Consider the following 17919-nt stretch of genomic DNA (forward strand, 5'->3'; position numbering starts at 1 on the left):
CACTATTTGACCTTTACCTAATAAAACCAGTACTTGGAATTATGTTAATCACAAGCTGTATTCAAAAAAGAATGTTTGCTGTCTGCTAAAGAACAAAATCTTTGAGTAGGAATGACTTGCACAGTTAGAAACTTGAAGAAAGCTCTCTGTGGCTTTCTGCTTCTCTCCAAAAGTCTCTGAGCTCTAAAGGGCCTACATTTTATTTCTGCATTTGTATCTGCTGCTGTAAGACTTAAACAAAAACTCAGGTAAGGAGGCTGACATTAAAACACAAATGTGTGATGTTGATAAACACAGGCTACTCCCAACTATTTATTGCCATGCATGAATCCTTACCTCTGGCTTGGACGTGGAGTTACAGCAGGGGTCCCTTTATACAGTGAACCTAGGAAGCAAGAAAATAAGAATTAGGGTATTAGGTGAGCTAGCACATGCTCACAATTATTGCACATTTACATTTGCATGTTCAATAGTGGGTCCACAGACTAGTGCACAGTGTTGTGCACAGGGCCCTGGAGGAAGGTGACACTGCTGAGTTAAGGTGCATGGAAAAAATCTCATCTTCACTGTTTGGGCTCATCATAAGGGCTGGAATGTGCTTGATTCCTGAGTTCTTGCTCTGGCTGGAGAAAACCTGTATCTGCCTCTCTACAGATGTACTACACTTCTGTTTCTTTTGTCCCATTATATGGGTGTGTGTATGAATTCCAGTTAAATGTGATAAGTTAGTTTTGGTCTGAGGTACTGTGAAACACAGACCAGACAGAACACAGACTGATGGGCATTTTCTTGCAGAAAAGAGCTATGGAAAACCAAGGAGAGGTTTTGGTGAAGAGATGAGGGGCTGATTTTCTTCATACATAACAGGGTGAGAGATAGTCCTAGGGAAGTCAGTCATGTTGGAGCAGGATAAGACCAGATGCTAAAGGATTTTATTCTGGGAGTGCTTTCCAGAAATCTGAAAGGATACAGGCCCAGTGGAGAGACTGAAGTTTAAGTTTCACTCAAGCAAGTATTAGCCTTCATACTCACTGGAACACCTGACCTGGAAGTGACATATACACTGAACTGGGAGCAAAGTCCTGTAATAAATAACCGTGCTTCAGTCATTTCCTCCTTTGTGCAGTGGAGAACTGGAACTTAATGGCACCAGGGCCAGTTTCACCTTCCTTTCCCTTCTTATGTCAATGCCTATGAAAAAGAGGGACCTGAGCTGCAAAAGCCACACAGTGAAGATTTCTTCTGGAGAGGTAAATTCCCATCCTGTGGGGTGCAGTTTGGTTTATAGTGCAGCATTACTTTGTCAAGAGAAACAGAAGAGAGAGCCAGGCTTGGCCAGGAAGTGGCCATGCAACCAGGTACAGGGGGTGTCCACTTATGGCTTCTCTGGGAATAAGAATTTGAAATGTTGGAACTGCATATCCTGGGATGATATGGGATCTCCTCCCTACACGTCTGCTTGTGGCTGCTGTCAGACCGGATCTGGAGACAGCTGTGACACTCTATGGCTGTCTCTGTGCTTGCATCTGCCACTCCCTCCTTGTTCGGGGTCAACATTTCTCCTCTTTTGCCATATTCTGCTTTCTGGTGCAGGTGAAAAACTGCTTGTCAGTTGTGAATCAGTGACTGTGGCCCATCTTTAGCCTATGTTTCCCAAGGACTGTGCTTCTGTGCCATCCTGCACCACTCACAGCCACAGGCCATCTCAGTGCTGAAGCTGATACATAGGTCCTGCCTCCGAGTCCTGAATAAGAATTTGCCATAAGAATAACAGAATATGAAAGACCAGCTGGCAAATCATCCTAGTTGTGGAATCACTCCCAAAATCCAGCTCTGTGGGACAGAAAGTTGCTTTGAAGATATTAGTTTCTTGGTTAGGACAGCCTAAACTGCATCATCCCTTAGTTAAAGCACTGCTGTAGATCTCTGGTCGCTGATATTTTGGCTGTTATGTTCTTGGTAGTGAGTTCCTAATTTTATTGTGGCTCCCTCCAGTCCCTTATTTTGCTGTTCATGCCTTGATTGCAATCCCTCCCATTCCAGCCAAGGAAGGTGAACTCTAGGCCTCCATTTCTGTTTGGTGGTGGGTTCAAGCTGGAGGGTCTGAGGGAATTCAGCTTGGAAAGTATGAATTAAAGCTGTGTGTCTGGGATAGCCACTGAGCTGCTGGGTTAATAGAACAGCTAAAGGTAAGTCTTGTGCATCAAATCACATTGCACTGTGGAGTCTTTTTATTAGTAGGCCAACCTTGAAGTTCAGACAATAATTGTGCCTAGCACTTGACTGAGAGAACTATTTGGTATGAAAATGTGCCCAGTGAAATCCTTCGGGCTAAGAGCTAAGAGTTATGTGGTAGAACTCAGAGCACCACCCCAGTGCTGCAGGGTCTTTGCAGATGGTGTCATTGTTTCTACACTGGGTGTATCTTAATGATCTTTTCTGCTTTAACAAAATTATTTCAAGATATTTTGATGTTAATTTTTTGCAAGGAAACCCCACTGTCTGTTCTCATCAAAGCCTTTTTCTGACCTAACATTATGTTCTTGGCATGCAGGTTGCATACAGTGATCTGAAACATAATGGTGGTTTTCAGAAAGGTAAGTCCTACTCTTTTTTCTGATTGAGTGATTAGCCTGAGGCCCAGAGGAGGAAGATTACCTTACCATCATGGTTCAATCAAGAGAAAGTTGCAATAACCCAGCATCAAGAAGGTATAAAATAATTTCAGCCTATACTAGGGAAGCAGATGTCTTGCCTCACCAGGCTATCCTCTTGTTGAGAGGTGACCTCTGTCACAAGGTGTGGCACAAATTACTTTTGGAGTTTTATTCAACACAAATAAGAGCTGTTAGTCTGCAACATTCTTCATAATCTTGTGCAATGCTTATGGATGCTTTACATTGGTTGTTTGGTTTTAAATGCAAGCCAAAAAGTATTTTGAGAGGAAAAAGATTATTTTTTTTTTCAGTAAAAACATTGAAACTATGACAATCAGTGATATGGTGTGTAACAAACGTTGTATATGACAAGACACAGCTACAAAGTCCACTGATCTACAACTCTGTTCAGTTTTTATTCCCTCTTTCTGTTTGAATCTGCATTAGGGACTGGAGAAAGAGAAGGTGTTCCTGAGGGCCTGGAGTAGGGAAGTATAACCAGGACACTGGTACAGGCAACACCAAGATGTTGCTCATTCCTAGAAAAGGGCAGCTGGGCTCACCCCTTCCTCCAGGCACAGCAGAGCAGGTTCTTGCTTGCTCTGCAGAGGTGCCAGATGTTGACAAGCCTCTACCTATGTGAAGAGAGGAACTGGGCAGGATAAAGAATGTTGGTGGCTTTTTTTTCTAAGAGAGATCATGGATGCACTCACATTTCAGCTATAACAGGAAAAATATATATCTAAAATTTATCATAATGGAGGCCTCTACATTTCCAGGCATCCAGTATGTACATATGTTTGTTTGTTTTTCTCTTTTCTGGTAAAGTCTATGTTCTCAAGAATCTCTTCTGAGAAAATATCATAACTCATGTGAGGCTGCCAAGCCAGTTCCCCAGCATTCACTAAGACCCCAGCAGCTTCTGAGAGGTACTGGAGTGCATTATTGCTGTCCTTGGGAAAAGTCTCATTTCCTCTTGTGAGACAGCTGGGTTTGATGACTTGTCCTAAGTCATGTTCCAGATCAGCTGTGGAGCTGGGAGTAGAATTCAGAGGTCTGTGAATGTACTGCCTGCAAGCAGTAAGAACTTACCCAGTTAAACACTGCTGTAGAAATCAAATAACTAAAAAAGGAAGACCAAGAGGTGTTTGCCTGTGAGCTACATGGCATCAAGTATGTCACTGTACTTGACAGTAGCTTTTTTCTCCCCAGGGTGATCATGTGTGGCTGGACACTCAACCAAACAGTGAATTTAATGTCCCAATTGGGGCAGTTGTGAAGGAATCTGACTCAGGACGGATTTTGCTGGAGGATGATGAAGGCAAGGTGGGCTATGCTATGACCTTCTTTAAAAGATGAACATGAAATGTAAAAGTACAAAATACAAAAGAAGGTCCTGTTGGGTCAGACCAAAGCTCCATCTATCCAGGTGGTCTGACTTTGATATAGACAGGATATACTGAAAGAAAGACTACAGAAATAAGGCAAGTACAGGATGGTCACCTGGCATCTCCAGGTGACCATCCTGGAGCTTCCTAAGATAGAGGTTATATCTACATGGCTAGGAAAAGGAAATGGATGGGCTCCAATCCCTAAATTTGGTGAAGTTTTAGGTGGAAACATCATCCCACTGAAATCAGTTCATCCCTACCTCATACAATGTTCTGCCTGTGATGACAGAGTTGCACTGTGAGCAGTGTTAAAATCGGTGCTGTTCAGAACTCACCTGAATGGTTTCATTCAGTGTTTTAAATCATCTTGTTTTAAACCAGTTAATTCCTGTAGGCCAGTCCCCTGTGTGTTGGAACATGCTTGCTTGAGCATGTATTGTGCTGAAGCTCACTCTAGTCTTACCCAGCTCTCCTTTGTTTGTCTCTGAGCCACAGCATCACACATTAAAGTCTGTGCCTTGCCTTTGTCAGGAGCACTGGATCACAGCTCGGAATATGCACATGGTGCAGCTGATGCACCCCTCCTCTGTGCAGGGGGTAGAGGACATGATCCGCCTCGGGGACCTCCATGAAGCTGGCATGGTGCACAACCTCCTCATCCGACACCAGGAGCACAAAATCTATGTGAGTGCCACAGTCACTTCCAGGGACAGCCAGGTCACGTCCAGGAATGGCTTCTACATTTAACAAGTGACTTGAGCAGCCTGTGAGCCTTTCACACAAAGGGCCCTCTGACTTCTTTAATGACTGAGGGTGCCAAGGAGACACAACACAGTTGTTCTCTTCTTTCACTCAAGTACTTTGGCTGCCCCTCAGTCACAGTGCTGGCACAGGTAGTGACTTCACTTACTTTCTCCCAGAGCAATCATTGCCACCAGCCACTGAGAGTGAACTAAATCCAGCTCATGTTACAGCTTACTGCTGCTATTACCTGGAAGATCAGCCTAACTAGTATGCAGTGACATGATTTCAATTGTCCCCCAGTTCAAGCCAACATTTACTTGATTTTGATGTAATAAGATGGCTAATGAATAAATCTGGATATTTTGTCCATTACAGGTTTTATCTGTAACTGGGAAATTTGGCAATTTTATTTTCTTTTTTCCTCAGTTTCCAGTTTGTAATATTATAATTAATATTCAGGTTTTTCCATGCCTTGCCTCCCATGTTGTATTATATAATATTATATATTGCCTCCCATTACAGTACTGGAGAGAAGCTGCCTCTTACAACATAGGTGTGATGATATTTAGTGTTAAAAAGGACTGATTTTATATATCCTACAGTTACAATTAACAAGGTGTGTGGATAGACCTATTATATTAAACTCTAGCAGCCTGCATTTGTTTCATTTAGTTTTCAAACAATATTGTTGCCTTGCATCTCCACAGCCTTCAACAGCCTCCTTCATTTCACTGGTGTTGCTGTATACAAATGTTTCTAAATCATTGTATGAATAGCACAACTATAACTTGGCCCATTAGCAAAGTTCAGCTACATCTGCATTAGAATACAAAAGCAGCTTAACAAAACACTGCAAAACACCTCATGAGAACACCAAAGTGCCAGGTTAAATTGGACTTCTGTGTGCTTCAGCTTGAGACAGAGAACTGAGCTGCCATTTAGCAAGGAGATTACACCTAGCATTCTTCCTTATCCTGGGGTGTTCAACAGCAGCTGATAGTGAGGAACTGGGCTCTCAGCCTCACCAAGTGCTATCATCTCCCAGGCTTCCCTCCTGCCTCTGTTTAGATTTATACTGCAAGTGGCTTTGGTTGTATTCTTGTTTGCCTGTTGGCTATAGCAATAATCCTCACAACTGTTTTCCAGACTTACACAGGATCAATCCTTGTAGCAGTGAATCCATACCAGCTGCTGCCCCTCTACACGGTGGATCAGATCAGACTCTACTGTAACAAGAGGATTGGAGAGCTTCCACCTCATGTCTTTGCCATTGCAGATAACTGTTACTTCAATATGAAGAGGAATAAGAGAGACCAGTGCTGTGTGATCAGGTGAATGGACTTGTAGAGGACAAATAGCAGAAGCCAAGTCTGGCTATGCTTTGGGGCACCTTGTGGACACAGGTGGACACAGGAAGGTCTCCAGACGTTCCAAATGGAAGGGCACAGATTAAACTAGAGACAATGGGAAGGAAATATTTTCTTCCCTGCTCCTTCATTTTCAGTTAGGACGGGAAAAGGTAAAAGAAAATCAAAGAGTTTCCAAAGCCCATTGTTTTCCCTCAGAGTCTTTCAATGTGGTTGTACATTCTGCATGTGGTCACTACATACAGAAACATAACACCTGAGTGTGTGTGATATAGGGCTATCTTTTACCTTGGAGACAGAATATTTATGTTACATGTATTTTCCAAGGCTAGACATTTCCTCAAGAGAAATAACCTCTGCTAACCCAAAGGTGGATGGAAGATTTCTTCTTCGTATAAAGAATCCATTTTCTTTTTGTCATCAATGTGAAGAACCAGATAATCTCATTGCAATAGTATCTGATTATAGCTGAGTCAACTCAGCTGATGTGCTAACACTAGCAGTGACAATCTGGTAGTGCAATAAAGAAGATAAGCAGGTGGTCATTTAATTTGCATAGGTACAGAATGTCTTCCATGGATTTGCTTGTTTTTAATTGGTGGGAGAATTTAGTTCTCAGCCTAAGTCTGACAACTTAAATTTGAGCAAATAAGATGATGAAAGACTCAAATTTTCTGGCCCTCTGTGAAAGACAGTCTTATCTGCCATTCACAGGGTAAACTTTAATGGAAATGTTTTGTTTTTTTTATCTTGGTCTGCCACATTACTAAAAAAAATTAGGAAGCCTGTAATGGTCTTTTTTTCTTACTGCAGTGGAGAATCTGGAGCTGGTAAAACTGAAAGTACAAAGCTAATACTTCAGTTTCTGGCAGCTGTCAGTGGCCAGCATTCCTGGATAGAGCAGCAAATCCTAGAGGCCAACCCCATTCTGGAAGGTGGGTTACTTAGCAAACATGGCTGATTTACCACATTTCTCTCAGGATAAAATGAATCAGAAACAGATCCTTGCACCATTGTATCTGCTTAACTGGTAACCTCCTGAAACACTGGTGATGCACTGTAGATGTTCTCTATACTTTTCTGCCATGTTCCCATGCAGTCCACAGCAGCTTTGCTCTCATGCTGTAGGAGGAGTTGCCTCTGTAGTATAACCCTGGAACTGCCAGGAGCACAAAGAGTCCTTGGGACTGCAGAGCCCAAGGCAAAGCCCCCTGGTTTGGCATTTGCCCTAGACAGTGACAAAGTGACTGGCCAAGCACAGGTGTATCTATAGGGGAGCTCCCTGAGACACCCATCTTTCTCTGTACAGGGATCAACATGTTCCCAGTAAATCATTCTGGAGGTCTTCAGACTTGCCCAGATCTCTTGGCTGGCCAGATGTAGACCACATTTGGATCATTTGAATATGTCTTTTAGGACCCAATTATCTGGGTGCACAGTATGCCTGCCCCTCTCTTCAGGAGACAGACTGAGACAAGACATTCTCCAGTGCTTCTCAGCGCTGTCATTTGGAACACAATGTGTAAAATACTAACAGCAAAGTAGAAGGGGAAAAAAAATAGGCTTGATGTTCATGAACTGCAATAATACAGATACTGTCTCTGTGCCTTGCCCATCAGCTTTTGGAAATGCCAAGACAATTCGAAATGACAATTCAAGCCGCTTTGGGAAATACATTGATATCCACTTCAACCAGAGTGGTGTGATAGAAGGAGCCCGGATAGAACAGTTCCTCCTGGAGAAGTCCCGGGTCTGCCGGCAGGTGAGGGCACTGGCAGGGGTATGTTCTGCCTGTTCTTGTGTTAGAAGCTTATCCTGGAAAGGCTGCCCATTGGCCTATTTCTTTTATTTTTAGGCTCCAGAGGAGAGGAACTATCATATCTTCTACTGCATGCTAATGGGGATGAATACAGAGCAGAAAAAGATGCTGAATCTGGGCACTGCTTCAGAGTACACTTATCTCACTATGGTAATAATCTCTGCTTTATTTTCTAATATCCCTCTGCCATTTGCTTCTTACAGCAAGCAATTACAATCACTAGGAGCTGCAGATGGTAGTTACCAAACATGAACAGTCCTTCCCTTAAAGTACCAGAAACAGTAATGCCAAAAGTGCTGTGAGCATCAGTTTAAGACACTTACTGTATTGTCCACCAGTGGGAAGCAGCTTGTGGCAGGTCAAAGCTTTCTGTCAAAGTCAGACTTAAGAAATATTAAGGACATCTTAAAACAGAAGGTGGACAACATCCCCCACTTTCACAGACACTCAGATTTCAAAGGAATGCAAGGGATCTCATGCCAGGGAGAACAGTAATCACATATATGTACCTTAGAGGAAAATTAATAAGAATTCTAGACCTTATATCTAATATATCTTATATACATAATGCAGGCAGCTGGCATTCAGCATAACCTCCCATGACTGATGCTAATGACCATGAGTTATGATGCCGTTGTGGCAGAAGTGGGATCTTCATAGGTGAGGTTTTTGAAAATAGCTAATTGAATGGTTTAGGACATGAAAGCCATGTTGAAAAGCCTATCCTTTAGCCTGTGTATATACTTCACATTCAATATGCCAGCTGGTTAGATTTGGGCTGTTCTACAGCTGTGGGAAGCATGTGTTTAAGTCCTGCCTCTACTGAAATTAGATGGAGCTGAGCATCTAATTTCTAGGAAATGAAAACAAGTCTGGTTTTGGGGTCTCAAAAGCAAAACCAATAAAGTTGTGGAGATTTTTTCAAATGTAATGTTTTCAAAAGAGCAGTGATCTTGCAGCAAAGCTGATGAGTGCCATTAGTGCAATTAGCCTATTGGCCATTCCATGAAAAGGCTCCTTGGTCAGCAGTTAGGGCACTGTGATACTGAAATAAGAGGATTGGATTAAAGGAGAACATACCCATGGTTTTGTAAAGATCAGCTGTTGGTACAAGCTGGCATCTTTACATACTGTAAACTGAAATGACTAGGAATATTTCATTTTTATAATCATCACACTATATTGTCATAAATGGCAGGGGTAAAAAAGGAATTTCCTCATCTCTGTTATGGCTGAAAATAGTTTTTATCAGGAGCAGCATCGTAGGACCTGCTGTGCAGGCTTTGATGAAGGAGCTTCTGATGCTGCCTTGGATGCTTCCATTTGCCTTCCACTAGGACCTAATATTTTTATTTTGAGATCTGCCTTCTAGTACTTATCCAGCCTATCTTGCTTTCATTTGGGATTAGGGCTCTTAATTTTCCATTGACATGGCAGAGAGAAGAAACCAAAGAAACAGGCATGGCCTTGTAAATGTAGGTAACCTTGTCAAAGCTTCCTGTCCTTCTGTGCTCTAGAGCAGCCTTCCCATCAGCTTTTCCTTTTGGCTTCCTCAGTATTCAGCCTAGTCCTGGATAAATGCATTACTGAGCCCTCTGTTAATGAATTCTTTTTGAGAGAAAAAATGAAGGAAGATACAATCACGGGAAGAGGATATAGAACATCTAAATAGGTTTTTACCTTGTATCCTTGAGGACTCACAGGATAGCCACCCTGTGTACAAAGGCTTGTCAGTCTGCACGTGCTTTCGTTCTTGTTTGGGTAATAGGAGGATGTTCCTCACCTGTTGGTGTGGTGCTTGCAGGGTAACTGCACGTCCTGCGACAGCCGGAACGACGCCAAGGATTATGCCCACATCCGCTCGGCCATGAAGATCCTCATGTTCTCAGACTCTGAGCACTGGGACATCAGCAAGCTGCTGGCTGCCATCCTGCACCTAGGCAATGTAGAGTTCCAAGGTAAATTCAGCCTTGCCTGGGCTTACCTTTCCTCAGACTTCATGGTAAAGGTACTTCCCTGCACAGATTAGGTTGTACTCCTCTGACCTGTATTAACAGGTGAACAGAGTTGGAAGGGCAGGCAGATAAGCACCATGAAATTCTGATTTGTGACTCCACTGCTATGTGTTTTGAAAAACAGCATCATATTCTTATTTTGTCATACTGTCAGGTCTCCATGGCCCTTATCACACAAATGAAACAACAGAATATAATCCCATGCTACATTTGCTGATTGTTGTTCCTCACAGGCCAGAGAACACAGGAGTGATGTTTGCCTTGGAGATAATAGCAGTCATCCTCCTGCTTAAGTCTGCTGAACACTCACCTGCATAGGTGCACTCACCTGCATGGGAATGGACAGGCACAGTGTGGCAGTGTGACTCACCAGCACATGCCAAAAGCTTTCACATTTTAGAAAAGAACTCCTCACTTTGTGATACAGTAGGCCCAATACAGAGATTCCAGGTGGATTCTTTGGATTAATCATCACTACTAAAATTAGGAATTTCTTGTATTCCTCTTTGTTGTCTGATTTCCCACAAGTCAGATACGCAGGAAAAATATTTCCAGAAACATATTTTCTGGAGTCAGATATGACTTCCCCAGATCCCCAACAGTTACTATTTTAAATGACTAACCTTTTCAGCTTGGCTGCTGTTTTTAGCCTGACATTCTAGGCATGAGAGAGCCCTGAAGATCCCAGGATCCAGGTGAAATCAGGACCCTCCTTGATAAAACCACCAAACCTGTCAGTTTCAAATGAGAACTGAGTACCTTCCCAGTGTTATGGGGTCACAGAAATACAGCCACATTAACAACAGTGATGGTTCTCCCTGAGACTGGCTGTTTCTTCCTTGCAGCGGCCGTGTACGACAACCTGGACTGCTCTGATGTGATAGACTCCCCACACTTCTCCATCGCCACCAAGCTGCTCGAGGTAATGGACTCTCATCTGCTGCTGCTGGTTCTTCCTTCTCCCTTGTTCCATCAGCTCACTGGCAGAGCACGACTCTGGAGTTTATGTAGGAATGAACATTAAACAGGCAATGTTGCCTCTGTCCTGCTGACACTCCAGTCATGCTGTTGCAAATGTCTCTCCAAGGAGAGAGACCTTTAAATGGGACAGCAAGTTGCCAGTGGATGCTGCTAGACAAGCAGTTTGTCATAGTCCTCCTCCTGATACAGACTTTGCTGGATTTCCTTTGTTCACCTGGAATGACCAGGTTGCCATGACTGTTTCTCCAGGTGGACTCTAGTGAACTCCAGAACAGCCTCACAAACCTCTCCATCATTGTCCGAGGAGAAAGTGTGTCCAGGCCTCTGAATGTGGTTCAAGCTGCCAATGGGAAGGATGCCTTTGTGAAGGTACTGGTGCTCACAGCTTCCCTGTTTAAACACTGGGGATGCTTTCAGAGCTGTCTTTCTTCCTGGCTGAGGAGCCCTATGTGATTAACATTAACCCAGAGGGCTCCAGGCCCTTGCAGTTCTCAGGCACAGCTTGACAGCACAATAGCAAGCAGTAAGTTACATCCAAACTCTCCAATGATGGGCTCCAATTCCTCTTTCATTTTTTTTCTCAGGGTATATATGGACGGATATTCTTGTGGATTGTGAACAAAATCAACTCAGCCATTTTCAACCCAGCTTCTCAGAAGCCTAAAGACAGACATCAATCCATTGGACTGCTGGACATTTTTGGGTTTGAAAACTTCAGCAACAACAGGTAGGAAGCTCCAGATGCAATGCAATAGGAAGCTGAAAAGCAGCTGATGTAAAGGGGAAGAACAAAAAAACAAAGAGATACGTGCTCTTTAATCATTATCCTGATTCTCAGAATAATGGTGAGAATTCCATTACTGGATTTTCACAGTTTTGATCATGCAGATTCCATTTTTCTTCAGTCTTGATCATATTTCTGCCTCCTTCCCTAGCCTTCATTTTAGTGCAGCCATAGCACTTGTCTATTCCAGATCCCGAGGAATTTTCTGGCCTTCAGCCAGATAATGTTCCTCAGTGACTTCTGGAACAGAATCTAGGATCTCTACAGTCTGTCTTCTATCTTTTGTGTTCTCTCCCGTTATTTTGTGCTGTTCCCAAGACCTGCAGTCCCCATGGGTCCTCACTGTGGTGAGCATCCCAGAGGCACACACAGTGTGCCACAGCAAGTATGAGGCTATGATACTTAGGTGCAGTATAAAGGAGTAAATAATAAAACAAGTGGTAGTGCCAGTGCAAGCAGAAACATGTCACATGCTCATAAGTGATTTTCACAGTTACATGTTCCCCTTTATCTCTGGAGCTTCTTGAAAGACATAAAGATTTTTTCTTGTCTACTCAGCAAAAATCAGTCATCAGCTGGCTCATTGCTGAGGGTCTTTGCCACAGCAGAAAATGCCTCCTTGTATTGCTGAGGTTGGCAATGTGCAGTGATGGTGGTCACAGCACTGTGGAATGTGGCAGTGCTGTATCTGGAATGCATTTAATGCAGAGGCTAAACAAGCAACAGAGAGCAGTGCAGCACTGGCCAAGGATGACCATGGGCTTTCTTTCATCTTGTTCTTCCCCAGTTTTGAGCAGCTGTGCATTAACATTGCAAATGAGCACCTTCAGCAGTTCTTTGTGCACCATGTCTTCAAGCTGGAGCAAGAGGAGTATATTGCAGAGCACATTGCCTGGAACAACATTGACTTCACTGATAACCACCAGACTCTGGAAGTCATTGCACTCAAGCCCATGAATATCATCTCCCTCATTGATGAAGAGAGCAGGTTCCCAAAGGTAAATTCCTGGTTTCACTCATAATGCTGGCTTTGCACACAGCTCACAGGTAACACTTGGGCTTAGACACACAGAAATGCAGAAGTGGCTTTGAGATACGTTAGGAGAGGCAATATCGTCTCCCCATAGATGTTTCTTTCAAATTAGCTCACTACACAACTGCTTCACTCTCTGCTGGAATGTGCTCTTCCTGGGGCCTTGCTGTTGAAACTCTTACAGCAGTTCCAGACACAGAAGGGAAGGAGGCTGGATCATTTTACAAGGGCTTCTTGGGAAATCTTTGAAAACGTTTATTGTTTGAGTATTGTTCTGTTGTTGGTCTGGGCTGCAGCTTGCTCTTTCTTCCCCTTGCTGACAGACTTAATTGAGCAATGTCACCGTAGTGAGGAACTGGAGGGGAACTACAGGCCTAGCAGCTAACCTTGGTGCCAGGGAAGGTCATAAACAGATCATTTGAGCACCATCACAGGGCAGGTACAGAGCAACAAGTTGATCAGGCCCAGTCAGCAAAGGCCCTGCTTGACCAATCTGATCTTCCATGACAAGGTGACCTGCTTAGTGCATGAGGAAAAGGCTGTGGATGTTGTCTGCCATGATTCTGTGGTTCTGTGAAATATTATTCTGCAAAAGTCAGTCATCACAAAAAAAAGAACAGAGGTCTGATCTCAGACATCCCTGTAGAGCATTTTCATAGTCTGCAGAGCATGGTGAGGCTAAACTGGAGTGGTGGTGCAGGAATCAGATGACAATGGAGGGTGTCCAGAAAAGCAAGCCCCTGCCTCAGCTCATTTGTAGTCCTTCAGGTAACTAGAGGATCATGTACAGGCAGACAGCTTTTCCCTTTCTTCCCTAAAAAGAGGGTGGTCCCACAGATCAGGAAGGCACCTCTTCCATGATTCCCAGCGCACATGACTTCTGAGAGCAAAGCCCCCACTGCTCTGGGTGCAGGTGAGTGCAGAGAGCTCACATGGCCCATGAGGGGATGGCATCGTGATGGCACCCCTTGAAGAGAAGCACCCAGCTGACTGCCTAGCCTCTGGAACCCATGGTCTGGGCATGCTGGCTGGGATCTGCTCAGGGATTCCTCCAGGGATCTCTGAGTCTTGCACCAGCTGGGGAATGCAAGAAGAACTGTGCCTGCCCAGGAGGAGGAGGAGGCATCCCTTACAGCTTCCTGGGTAGCAGGGTGTGAGAAGATTGGTGGGGGCTTTGCTTGTGATGTCCAAGGATCTGGTAAATTCTCAGCCCATCTGGTGATGTTGGTGATGTTATGGGGACTTGTGTACAGCCCTAAAACACCAGGCCATGTGCTTGATGGTGTGTTCTGTCATGATGCTTGAGACAGGGGTCTGTGTAAAAGGAAAGATACTGTTGGCACTTTCTCCAGATCTACTACACACATAAGGGCAGAATTTGAGCTTCTGTTATCTCTGAGCACCACTTCTGTTTGTTTCCTGAGTACAATCTGCTTAACCATCCTTTTTTACCTGTATTTGTTTCTAGGGCACAGATGCCACCATGCTTGTCAAAATCAATTCCCTCCATGGTAAAAGTAATGTCTACATCCCACCTAAGAGTGTTCATGATACCAAGTTTGGCATCAACCACTTTGCTGGGGTTGTCTTTTATGAATCAAAAGGTGAGTCTTTGCTGGATACAGAAGGTGAAGGGAAGGGCATGACTTGCCCTGGATGGGTGCATGACCTGGATATGTAGCTCTCCAGGGTAGTGTTGATCTGAAGTTGATCTGGAGGTCAGAAGGATTATTCTAAACCAATCTGCAAGTTAGTGTAAATTAAGTGGATTTTAGGTAGACAGTGGTGCTAGATCCACCAGGCTGCAGAGGTGACAGGCATTTTGTTTCCATCCTATAGATTTCTTGGAGAAAAATCGTGACACACTGAGTGCTAATGTAATGCAAGTGGTCCATTCCTCCAAAAACAAATTCCTGAGAGAGATTTTCCAGGTGGAAACAACCCCACCTATTCTGGGACGTGGGACCATTCGGCATCTTGGATCTGACCAGGTCTACAAGGTTGGTTTACTGGCACTGTCTTGCAGAAACAACCAGTTTCCCCTGCCTTCCATACACCTCTGGCTGTTCTTGATCTCCTCTTTCTTTTGCATTGTCTCTGCAAATCCCTATCTCTTTCATTCAAGTTGTTTCTGACAAGGGGGCTGCAGGAAAAGTCAGGGTCTGGTGTTCATGCTGTAAACAAGTGCAGTGTCAGCCCTGTCAGGCAGGTGTGCACCCTGGACAGCTGTGTAGCCATGCCTGCAGTTGTTTCAGAACCATGGGTCCTGATGCCTCCCCACATGTTGTCACTGACTGGATGTCACTGTGTGACAGAGTTCATGATGGGTCATTATCACAGACTCCACTGAGCCTGTTGTGTCTGTGCCTAGTGAAAATAAGGATGTGAAGTGCAGTGGACTAGAAAACAGTGTGGGGCACAGTTCAGGTTCTCTGTCCTGCTCCAGCTTCCACATACCTTGATTTCTGAACATTTAGCTATGTAGTGTCACCAGTATGTGAAGGTACTTTTGCTTGTTTACATCTTTGAGTTTTCCTGTCAGGATACAGAACTATCAGCTTGCTATCTTACCTGTTATCTGTCTATTCTCCTGGCATTGTTTTCTGATCTTGTCCTTTCTTCCTCTGTCTTTGTCCCAGTGTGGCTTTCTGCTGTCCAGAACACCTGGCCATGGACAGGTAAACATCCTGGGGGCAAAGAATGTCAGAAGTGGTATAAGCAGCAGATAACTGGCTTACCATCTCTTAAATGCTATGAATACCTCCAGATTAAATATCAGGTGTATTTACATTGCTCTAATGGGCCTTGTCCCAATAAATAAGGCTGTGTTATTGAAAAAAACTAAAGCAGCATCTCAAGAAAGGAAATACCAAATGTGGGCTACCCTATGTCAAAATGCACAGAAATTAGCTGTTGGTGTTCAAATAAATGGGACCACCATTGGGAAGCCTAAGAAGCAGGCTACAAAAAAGAATAATGAGCAATGTGCCAGAAAACATTCTTTTGTCCTGAGGTCTCAGAGTTCCTTTCCTGACACACCACAAGAGAAAAGTCACCATTAACTTAACAACAAATTCAGCTGTAACAATGTTGCATGTGTGAGATCATGAGGGCATGGGCTTTGGCCTTGTGTGGCCATCCCACTGATGGTACAGCAGAAAGGCCTCTAAGGTCTGAGAGTAAAAATCACTAAAATATGTATGTGTTGTTATTATACCCACTTTGGGTGCTTGCTAGCCCTAAGATGCATCAGAGCTGCAATGAGACAGGAGCTGTTTTCCAAAGACACAAATGACTGATCACTGGAGGGCAGCCTTGCCCTGTTGCTAAAGCAGAGGGTGGAAATCTGAGTACTCAAAAGGGCACTTTAGAAGCAAGAACAGCAGGATGAGGTACCCTAATGATCGTGGAAGTGAGGGGGAACCACTGGACTTTAAATGATTTACTTTGAAAAAATTCCAACAACCCCACAATGGACCAAACCCCCCAAACAAACAGGCCCTGATTGTTCAGCACATTGTCTGTATGTAAAAGGCCAGTGCAGTCCTTTTGTTACTTGGAATCTGTACTCTTGTCACTGTAATTTAATGTGCCCATACGGAGATGTAGAAACTTAGGCCTAATTTGTGTGAAAAAGACAGGTGGAACTGTGATGTCAGAGAGGCTGGGGAAGTCTGGAGTACCTCATACCTTATACTCCAGTAAAAGTTTGCCTTTTCACTGCTTACTGTAGTATTAATGAACAAGGTGATCAGCCATCCTAACCCCTAAGGAATGGGCTGTTCTGAATCTTTAGCATTCCTAGCTATGATGGCAGCAAAATATCTGGCCTAGAGTTTATTCCTCCTTTGGGAGTGGCTGTTTCTCACCAAGCTTTCAGGCACACTCCCAGGAATCACAGCTTGGCACCCAGGCCTGGCACTAAACACAGCCTTGGTTGGAGCAGCCAGGTGCATGTGGGCTCCTGTGGGTGGAATTACTTCCACCACAGCCACCCCTGCTCGTAGAACTTAGTGCCAAAGTAGGTGAAAGCACTTAGTGAGGGGTTTCTTTACAAGAATAAACATAAATTAATACGGTGCAGGTGACCAGTGTAGCTCCCATGTAGGTAAATATTTTTTTTTTCCTGATGGTTGTGTGATGCTGTTAGATTTTACAAAAATACACAGGTTTATTAATTAGCCTCTGAGAGTGAATGATGTTGCAGTCAGCATGTGCTTTCTCTTCCCAGGGCTTGGATACCACCAAGCGGCTCTCGACACTGGGAGGACAGTTCAAGCAATCCCTGGAAAAGCTCATGAAAATCCTGGAGCAGTGCCAGCCATACTTCATCCGCTGCATCAAGCCAAATGACTACAAGAAACCACTGGTAATGTTCTAACAATACAAAGTCTTACCTTTAAAGTTTGTTATGAGAAAAGGCTCTCAGTTTTTGTGTAACATTTTATAGTTGTACTTGGCTGCATCTAAGGAGAGCTGGAGTACAGGGTATTCCTGCAATAAACATAATAGGAGGATATAGCATAGTTAATTTACAAAAGCATCTCAAAAAAGCACCATAGAGTAATGGATTGCAAAAAAGCACACTGGTGTATTCCTGAGTAGAGTTATGGACACCTTTTCAATAAAGATAAAACTGAAAGTCTGTAGCGCCTCAACATAGGAACAAATAAAAAACATCAGGATCAACAATGATCATACTATGAAATAGCCTGAGAGAGAACAGGAGAGCTATGGAAGTTTGTGAGAGGGGTGATTTGGCTTAGTCTGACATACCAGGAAGAGTCCATTTGTCATTAGGACATGTGGCTGGGACTTGGGGGATTTCAACCTGATTCTACTCTAAAACCTTGTATGGTGTTGGTCAAGTGATTTAAAAATTTTTGAAGCACTGCATGTGGCTTAGTGAGCCAACTTTGAAACTCAGATAAGATTAAACAATAATAAGAGGAAAAGAGCAGCATGCCTGCTGTGCTTGGCATGGTATGCCCAAGGGCCTAAGTTGCTAATGCATCTATTCACACCTACAGAATTATATGATGAATTCACTGTTCAACTGAAATTGCAGTTTTAGAACAAAAAATGGTAGCCAGACTGAAGTTAACAGACTGTTTCTACTGCTGACATA

General features: G+C 43.7%; 1 protein-coding gene and 1 long non-coding RNA gene across 2 annotated transcripts in view; one reads left to right on the forward strand and one right to left on the reverse strand.

Annotated features, from left to right (window-relative positions):
* Window positions 1-306: 306 nt before the first annotated feature.
* Window positions 307-17287, reverse strand: LOC139594681 (uncharacterized). The gene is made up of 4 exons (XR_011680728.1): window positions 17189-17287; window positions 15363-15478; window positions 9659-9914; window positions 307-385 (listed from the first exon to the last, which is right to left on the reverse strand). It is a non-coding gene; the product is annotated as an uncharacterized lncRNA (long non-coding RNA).
* MYO7B (myosin VIIB) overlaps window positions 2580-17919 on the forward strand; it is a 45658-nt gene continuing 30318 nt past the window's right edge. The window contains exons 1-15 of the mRNA XM_071437043.1: window positions 2580-2597; window positions 3870-3983; window positions 4580-4732; window positions 5939-6123; window positions 6973-7094; window positions 7779-7921; window positions 8015-8128; window positions 9783-9936; window positions 10839-10915; window positions 11224-11343; window positions 11559-11701; window positions 12546-12756; window positions 14260-14395; window positions 14631-14791; window positions 17023-17160. Coding sequence (XP_071293144.1) covers window positions 2580-2597; window positions 3870-3983; window positions 4580-4732; window positions 5939-6123; window positions 6973-7094; window positions 7779-7921; window positions 8015-8128; window positions 9783-9936; window positions 10839-10915; window positions 11224-11343; window positions 11559-11701; window positions 12546-12756; window positions 14260-14395; window positions 14631-14791; window positions 17023-17160 — 1989 coding nt within the window. The remainder of the gene's footprint in view (window positions 2598-3869; window positions 3984-4579; window positions 4733-5938; window positions 6124-6972; window positions 7095-7778; window positions 7922-8014; window positions 8129-9782; window positions 9937-10838; window positions 10916-11223; window positions 11344-11558; window positions 11702-12545; window positions 12757-14259; window positions 14396-14630; window positions 14792-17022; window positions 17161-17919) is intronic.

The sequence above is a fragment of the Agelaius tricolor genome, unplaced genomic scaffold (assembly GCF_023055355.1).
Source record: "Agelaius tricolor isolate 1412-34295 unplaced genomic scaffold, bAgeTri1.0.p SCAF_12, whole genome shotgun sequence".
In the NCBI taxonomy this organism is placed as follows: Eukaryota; Metazoa; Chordata; class Aves; order Passeriformes; family Icteridae; genus Agelaius; species Agelaius tricolor.